The sequence below is a fragment of the Cynocephalus volans genome, chromosome 4, assembly GCF_027409185.1.
Source record: "Cynocephalus volans isolate mCynVol1 chromosome 4, mCynVol1.pri, whole genome shotgun sequence".
NCBI classification, from domain to species: domain Eukaryota; kingdom Metazoa; phylum Chordata; class Mammalia; order Dermoptera; family Cynocephalidae; genus Cynocephalus; species Cynocephalus volans.
In genome coordinates, this window is record NC_084463.1 from 45,777,648 (window position 1) to 45,786,965 (window position 9,318).

Genomic DNA, 9,318 nt, shown 5'->3' on the forward strand with positions numbered 1-9,318 from the left:
CTGCTGGGCATAGGAAGATTGCCCCCTCATGTATATACTGTGTATGTATCTACTCTAGCTGAATACATGTTGGGTATAGATGTACTTTATGGGTTACAACTGCACATGCTGATCAGAGAATTCTGGCTGTGGATACAGAGAGTAAAGCCTGTGTTGTGGGACATGCTAAACATGACCCACAAGTATTACCCAAGTCAATACGCGCAGTCAAGGTGAAACAGTATCACCTGCTGGGAGGACATGCAGAGATGGGTGCCACTATATTGGAGTTAGAAAAGGTTGGCATTATTCATCCTGCACATAGCCCGCTTACTGACCCAGTATGGCCAGTGAAAAAACCTGATGGGACCTGGACAATGACTGTGGATGGTCAAGAACTGAAGAAAGTAGTACAACCTTTGCATGTGGCTGTGCCTTCAGGTCACAACTTGATGGATCAGCTGATGACTGAGCTAGGAACTTATCATTATGTACTGGACCTTACAAATGTTTTTTCCTCTATCCCAACCTTGGCTCATAGCTAAGATCAATTTGCCTTCACTGGGGAAGGCAGGCAATGGACTTTCTAAGTGCTGCCCCAGGGCTACCTGCATAGTCCAACCATCTGCCATGGTTTAGTGGCTGGGGACCTAGCCAAGTGGACTAGGCCCAACATGGTTACAATGTTTCATTACAGATGATGTCTTACTAACTTCTGATTCTCTTACAGATTCAACCAAGTTGGCTCCAATGCTCCTAGGTCATTTGGAATAATGTGAGTGGGCCATACATGAGGGACTTTCCCTTTGGATATCGATTTGGAAATATCCAAGTAGATAGTGGCAGGCCACTGACCCCTGTGGGGACAAGCCACGTGGCAAGAGTTATGGGAATTAGGACATGAGAAGAAAGTAACTCTTTTCCATGTCACAGAATACTTCCCCTTCGCCTGTCTGGGCAATGATGTAGCCAATGCATTGGCTAAGATAAGATAGATAGAAAGAGATCCAGCCACTGATGTAGGCCACTGGTTACATCAATGGATGCAGCATGCTGGCTGCAAGACCATGTGGTCAATGGCTCATAAAATAGGATGACACATTTGTCTGGTGTACACTCAAGAGAGTCCACATCCCTGGTGGGTGCCACATACCAACAAGCAGATAACTCATGGAAGGGTGCCCCTGACTTGACAGCAAGAGGACATTGGGGGACTACTGTCCAGGTCAGAGAATTTCAGGTATATCTATACAGCCATTGATATGGCTACAGGTGTTCTGTTTGTATAGCCCTGCAAGTCCCCAGACCCAGTAAGCACTATTAAGGCACTGAATAGCCTTGTCGGCACCTGGTCACAGAGAGCTATAATGAAACCCACTTTACTAGACATGAAGTACAGACATGGGCTTCCCAGTTGTCTATTAAGTGGAAATTACACATGCCATATCATCCCCAGCAGTGGGAATGATTGAATAGTGCAATGATCTTCTGAAAAAGGGACTAAGGCTATCCATCCAACCCCCTTCCCTGAAGGGGTGGACATGGCATTATGGCCAACAGTCAGAATCTTGAATGACAGACCCCACAAGGGCAGGCCCTCCCCAGTGGAGGCTCTGTTGCATAGAGCCATAGCACCTGTTCCTGCAACCATTCTTTCCAGGATGGTAAGCTGGCACGTGTTCTGCCAGAGGGATGAGAACTCCCTCTATTGGTGCCAACAACTTTTTTGTCTTTTTGCCAACAGTCTTGTGGCTGCCAACAGCATAGTTGACTGGGAGCATATATATGCACTGAGTTTCCTACCAGTGTGGCCGCAGGATTCCTGTGGGAGATCATCCCACTGATGTCTGCTGCCTGAACCTGGCCTGAACAGAATGCTGTGTGTATAAGCCTGACTGTCACATAATGTTGCTTAGCAACATTTGCAGCAATGAACCGGTGAAACTCACGCTGTCCACAAATGACTAGAGATCCCCTCCAGGAATGGTGAGCCAATATGTTGTCCTCCTGGAGGTGGGTGTTAGCTGTACAGGGAGGAAGTGCCTGTGTTTTGGTGGCATGTTGCTGCAGCCTATATTGCTGCTGCGGCCTATGGATGCAATGGTCAGCCATTCTCACTAAGGGAACGTCATGGAGGATCTCAGACACATAGATTGTACAGTGAGGGACCCTGAAGCATTGGGGGGGTGAAGAAAATGGAGTCAGTATAGTCAGGCCCCCTTGCCTCATATCTGGCTGGGTATGATTCAGCACATCCATTGCAGGCAAGTTATGTAACAGTAGCATAACTGCACATGTGCGCCCATATGTACTCCTTGGCTCATGGCCACTACTGTGTACTTTCAGTATAAAAGGCAGCAGCTCTGAACCACTGGCTGGCAGGGCTCATGTCAGAATAAAGCATGTCTATCTTGTTATCAGCTGCCAGAATCTTTTTTCAACTACCTGATTCAGGAGATGCACAGGACAAGGCAGAGGGGTCTGTGATCCAACCCAACACCCCTCAAAATAAAAATCTCTGGCCATCCAAAGACTCAGGCATGAATGCTCATATCAGCACTATTTTATATAGCCAGAAATGAATGCAACTCAAATATTCATCCACTAGTGGAAGGAAAAGTAATATGTGGTTTAGCCATACAATAGGGAAGTTCAAAGTCCAGGAAACACATCTTGTGAAGTGGTGGCTTCAGCGATGGCAGGCATCACACTGCAGAAATGGTGGAGTGGGGAGGGCAAGAGAGAGCAGTGAGAGAGGCAGACTCTCCTCTCTTCTTTTAAAGCCCTCTGAACCACATCCCTGACTGCCATTTTTAATCCATTCTCTACTGCACAGTCCTGCAATCCAATCACCTCTTCAAGGCCCCACCTTTCAATAACATTTTAATAGGGTTTCCCACCCTCTTAATAGCCACAGTGGGGGCCAGGTTTCTAATACGTAAATCTCAGGGGACACAAGATTCAATTCAATCTTCAGTGAGTTTTGGGGGTCATAATTCAATCTACTACAGTGAGGGTGTGGACAAAAGGGAACCCTTGTACACTATTGTTGAGAATGGAAATTAGTACAGGCCTTATAAAAAATACGAGTTTTCCTCAAAAGATTGAAAACAGAACCACCACATGACCTGTCAGTCTCACTACTGAGTATATATCTAAGGCAAAGAAAATCAGTATGTCAAAGTGATATCGGCAATTTTATTTCATTTTTTATTTTGAAATGTACATCACATTATCATTAAATATAGTCACCACAGTGTGTAAGGGAACCCTAGAAATATTTCCTCCCATCCGTCTGTGACTTTGTACCCCTTGACCAACCTCTGCACGTTCTCCCCTTCCCCCTGCCCTTCCCATCCTCTGGCAATCACAAGTCTCCTCTTTGCTTTTATGAGATCAACTTTTTAGATTCTATATGTGAGTGAGATCATGCAGTATCTGTCTTTAGGTGCCTAGCTCACCTCACTTAACATAATGACCTCCAGTTTTATCCATGTTTCTGCAAATGACAGGATTTCTTTTTTTTTTTATGGTGGAACAGTATTCCACTGTGGACACTTACATTGATTCAACATCTTTGCTATTGTGAATATAGCTGCAATAAACATGGTTGTGCAGATATCTTTTTGACATACTGATTTTATTTCCTTTGGATATATTACCAGTAGTGGGATTGATGGATCATATGGGAGTTCTATTTTTAATTTTTTGAGAAACCTCCATACTGTTTTTTCATAATGGCTGTACTAATTTACATTCCCACCAACAGCTTATCGGAGTTCCCCTTGGTCTACATTCTCACCACCACTTGTTATTTTTCGTCTCTTTGATAATAGCCATTCTAACTGTGGTAAGATGATACCTCATTATATTCTTTATTTGCATTTTCCTGATGATTAGTTATGTTGATCATTTTCTTTATACCCATTGGCCTTTTGTATGTCATATTTTGAGAAATGTTGATTCAGATTTTTACTTGTTTTTTAAATTATATTTGTTTTGCTGCTATTAAGTTGGTTGAGTTCCTTACATATCCTGGATACTAACCCCTTGTCAGATGCATAGTGTGCAAATATTTTCTTCTGTTCTTCTGGTTGTGTCTTCACTTCTGTCAATTGTTTTCTTTGCTGTGCAGAAGATTTCGTTTGATGTAATCTCGTCTGTGTGGTTTTGCTTTTGTTGCTTGTGCTTTTGAGGTCTCATTAAAAACTTCAAAAGAAAAACATGGATGAGCTTAGAGAAAATTATGTTAAGTGAAATAAGCCAGGCACAGAAACAGAAATACCACGTTCTTACTTATGTGTGGGAGCTAATACAAATAAATAAATAAGCAAACAAATAGAAAAAGACACAAAAATCACAATAATTTCCTGAACTTGTCAAAAAAAGAAAACAGATATGATGTTGATGAGAGTGGGAAAGGGGGAACGGGATGGGGTAAGGAGAGGAATTGGTAAAGGGCTACAAAAATCAACTACATTGTATAATGATAAATAAAAAAATAAAAAATACACTTCCCAGACCAATGTCCTGAAGGGTCCCTCTATGTTTCCTTTAGTGGTTTTATAGTTTGGGCCTTACACTTAAGTGGTCAATACATTTTGAGTTGATTTTTGTAGATAATGATATATGGGGTATGGTTTTATTCTTCTGCATGTAGCAACCCAGGTTTTACAGCACCGTTTATTGAAGAGACTATATTTTCTTTAATGTGTGTTATTGCACCAATATTTACAGTAGCAAAGATATAAGATCAAACTAAGTGCACATCAATGGAAGAATGGTTAAAGAAAATACAATAAACAGGGACTGAAATTTTTAAAAAATGAAATTCTGTCATTTGTTACACAGATAAATGTATAGCTTTTTCTGTTAAGTGAAATTACCAGGCACAGAAAGACAGACACTGAATGATCTCAGTTACATGTATCATCTAGAAAAGTCAAACTTAAAAGCAGAGAGTAGAATGGTAGTTGCCAGGGTCTGAAGTGGGGGGTGGGGAAGGAAATGGGGAGATGTCTGTCAAAAGATACAAAAGATCAGTTGAATATGAGAAATAACTTCAAAAGATCTATTGTGCAACATGGTCACTATAGTTAATAGCAATGTATTGTATACTTGAAAATTGCTAAAGGAATAGATTTTTAAGTGTTCTCACCATAAAAAAAGATAAGTATCTGTGGTGATAAATATGTAATTAATTTGGTTTACCCATTCCACAATGCATGCATACACCAAAACATCATGTTGTACTACATTAATATATACAGTATTTATTTGTCAGATTTAAATGTAAATATAGTAAAAGACGTGTATAAAAGTAAAGGTCACCTAAAACTTCTTTAGCCATAGGTGAGCACCATTACCACACCCTGCGTATTCTTGTGCACTTTATTCAAAACACGTACACATTTATACACAATTTACATACCCAAATGGGAACACACATTACTTTTAATTTTACTTAATTATGGACATCAGTTTTTCCCTTTTTCCCACCCAGAGATCAAGCTCCATCTTCCTGTAAAACCATGGAAGTCATCTAATTACTTTTATTAATAAAATCTCTCTCTCTCTCTCTCTCTCTCTCTCTCTCTCTTTCTCTCTCACTCACACACACGCACACACGCACACATGCACTTAGCAGGATTGGGATCACTATTTTATTAAAAATTAATTTTTATTATTATATACATTTGACCTTGAATCTTGTTTTCTTTTTCCAAATCCACTATTAAGATCTTCCTAGTTATCTTGTATAGTTTCCCATCATTGTTTACAAAAGCTGCATAATTTTCCATGATATGAATGTACCACAATTTATTAAGCCATTATCATTCTGGTGATTCTCATGTTTGAATAATAATTCACCAAAATCTTGCATGTGCACATGTTATTTATTAACATTTATATCTCATTTATTTGGAAAAATTCCCCAAATTAGAATTCTTGCAGAGAAGGGCAAGCAATTTTTAATTATATTAAATTGTATTCCAAAAAGGCATAACATTGCACATTTATACCAGCCATACACAAGATATGCCCTTTTCTGTACATCCTATCCCCTAACAGATTTGACTGCTTTTTGATTTTTGGTGACCTGGGGAGTGTTAAATACTACATAATGCAATTTAAATTTATTTCCTGTGTGGGAATAACACTGGTTATTGTTGATAATGATTATGGAAGTATATTTTCATTGCACAGTTTCCTTGTGATTCATGTGGGCTGAGAGCCTGGAGACATTTCATTAGTCACAGAAAAAAATCAAGAAAACCTTACTTCATCTAGAAACTTGACTAGGGCCCTAGCTTTGAGACTCACCAATTCCAATGAGACTTTAATGTCTTTTTTTCATAATGAGGATGATATTGTCTTAAAAGAAGTTGTCACAAAGTCACAAAAATAGAGCTTGCATAGTTGCCCCTTTCAGCCTTTGATCTTGTAGCATCCGGTTGGCCTCCCTGCCTTTGATCTGTGATCTACGTGGAGAGGTAGACAGCTCCACTCTGGCCTGAGGCAGCAATTTGTGTCTTTCACATGCCAGCATGGATCACCTTCTGAGGTCCCCTGTGCAACACCTGTCTCGTGCTCATATAACCCACTGAAATTTCACTCATCTCTATTGGTTAACCAAACCTTACTCATGGCCCTCTATTCTTTTCAGCTCATTCCCTTCTATGGCAATTACTTTACCTTCACTGACAACCCCAATAAAGAATCCAGTCACTTTTATCTTTGTTTACTCATGGTGACCTATCTACACTATTTTACTGATGAATGAGAGTTGTTAAGAAGTTAAAATATCTTACAAGAAAAAGAAATGTAGCTGTGAATATGTACTTATCCCAGAGAGATTGCTTAGTATTTTCCACAGACAGGTAGGTAGGCAGAAGGTACGTAAAGTGTTTCCAGATCCTCACTTTCCCTTTCTCTCCTGAGTTCCTGTAGAAGGGCCTAAACCTGGAGCTGGTAAGAGTGGCTTGAAAATTGCCGAGAGAGAAGGCATCTGTGCCTCACTCTCCCACAGCAGACTTGCTGTTGTTACTAAAGTTTAGGTGCATTAGTTTTTGAACAATGCATATAATTTCTGTTTTTCTACAATGTAAATGATCTGAAAACTTTTTCTTAACAGAGAATGATAAGGAAAGTTTCCACCCAATATAGGTAAGGGAAACAGACCCCAAATTTTGGGTTTTCCAGGCATTCAAGAGATAGAAAAGTTACGTTATGATTGCCCATGATAAGACCCACTTTTAAACTTATTAGTCAAATTTGTATTTCCAGAAAGTTGGTGCTTCCAATGCTGAAAATTAGCAAGATTTGAATCACCAGCAACACTGAACAGAGATGAGTCTCAAGGACGCTGATGAATGTCTCAATATTACAGGCGCAGGAAGAGAAGGTTGTGCTTTATGCTCATCAACAGGCTTGAAGAACAGCAGTTGGATTAATCCTTTGTGTAAACAATTAGAAACTGATTAAGAAAAAGCTTTTAACAATTTTTTTATGATTGAATTAAAACTGTAGATTGAATTCAACCATGAGATTTACCCATAGGGCTGCATCAAATGCCCTTATGCTGAAAAATGCAATTATGAACACTCCTTTAGTCTTTGCCTCTGGATTTTCTAGATTTTTGTTTTCTACCTTGTCTATTATGTGTTCTGTTGAATTACTGGATGTTTTCCCAGGACCTTCTGAAGAGCTTCCAGCACATCCTTGTTTCTCAAGCTGTAGATGAGGGGGTTTAACATGGGTGTGAGGACAGTGCAAAATACAGACACAGCCTGCTCCTGCTCAGGGGTGTGGGAGGAACCAGGTGTCATATACATATAAACACATGGTCCTAGATAGAAACTTACTACCATAAGATGAGAGGTACATGTGGCCAAGGCTTTCCTTCCACCTTTGAGGGATTTCATATGAAGAACAGTGAGAAAAATGAGGGTGTAGGAAGTCATGATAAGTCCAAAAGGGATGACAATAAAGGCAATGCCCATCACAAAGACAACCAGCTCATAGGTGGCAGTGTCTGTGCATGAGATCTTCATAATCGCTGGCATCTCACAGAAAAAATGGTGGATTTCCCTGGAGCCACAGATAGGTAGATTCATGGTATAGATTGTATGAGCTGTTGAAGCTAAAATACCCCCAATCCAAGACACTATGGCCATCTGCACACAGACCCCCTGGTTCATGATGACTGCGTATCTCAGAGGGTTGCATACAGCTACATAACGATCATAGGCCATGAGGGTCAAGAGGATGCATTCAGCACCTCCAAGAGTAAAGAAGAAAAATATCTGAGCTCCACAGGCAAGATGTGTGATGTTCCTCCTTCCAGAGAAAAAGCTGATTGCCATCTTCGGAACAGTGCTGCTGATGAGGGCCAGGTCTATGAGAGAGAGCTGGCTGAGAAGAAAGTACATTGGGGTGTGGAGCCTCAAGTCCATCCATATCAGGAGGAGCAGGATAAAGTTCCCGGTGACTGCAGCGAGGTAGATCAGGATGATAGTGTGAATAAGGATACAGACGTACTTCATATTGGGGAAGAGTCCCAGAAGGATAAAATCTGTTGTAAATGTTTCATTTCCTCCCTCCATAGCTGTGACTGATCTGGTTGAACCTATTAAAGAAAAAGGCAAGGAAAAGAAAAGGCAAATGAAATGTTATAAGACCTTTTGAAATATGCTTTATTGGTCAGCTATTGTTTCAATAACGTAATGTAAAAGGCAGTTCTCCAAATTTCAGTGTCTATGAGAACAAACGTGTAATTTTTTAAAATTCCACGTCTGCGAGTCAGCTGGGGTGTTCTGCTGTACACTGACGGCCAATCTCAGGCATACTCCACTACACGTCTCTCATCCTGGGGCCTGCTGCTCTCATGGGGGACGGCAGAAACCAGAAACAGGCAAGTGGAACCATATGCTTCAGCTGAAGGCCTGAGCTTGGAACAAACTCTGTCACTTTCAACCACATTCCCGTGACTAAAGCAAGTCACATGTAGAAGGCAATATCAGTAAAGTGGGGAAGTAAACTCCACCCACAGTGAATCATCGTGGTAATGGGGGGTGAAGAAGGAATTTGAAGCAGTCAGTGCAATCTATTACAATGCTTCTCAGAGCTTCTATTATGACTCTTCTCGATTTCATGGTGTAGATGCTGCGTTCTCGGATATTTTATTATTTACTTCTTGGACTTCTGCTTAGTATGTTCTGTTAAGCCCCAGTGATGAAGACAAACCCATTTCCTGTGATCACAAACAAATTTTACTACAGCCAATTACCTGAGGTTGCATCAACAGAGGAATGAGCTGATACAGTTAGGATTGTGTTG

At 40.6% G+C, this 9,318-nt stretch overlaps 1 protein-coding gene across 1 annotated transcript; it reads right to left on the bottom strand.

The window, feature by feature from the left end:
• Window positions 1-7,637: 7,637 nt before the first annotated feature.
• Window positions 7,638-8,585, bottom strand: LOC134376088 (olfactory receptor 2T27-like). The gene has a single exon (XM_063094764.1). The coding sequence runs from the start codon at window positions 8,583-8,585 to the stop codon at window positions 7,638-7,640; it is 948 nt and encodes a 315-aa protein (XP_062950834.1).
• Window positions 8,586-9,318: the final 733 nt, after the last annotated feature.

What these genes read in the sequence shown, in the direction of transcription:
- LOC134376088 (XM_063094764.1), bottom strand. Translation starts at nt 8,585, where the DNA reads ATGGAGGGAGGAAATGAAACATTTACAACAGATTTTATCCTTCTGGGA.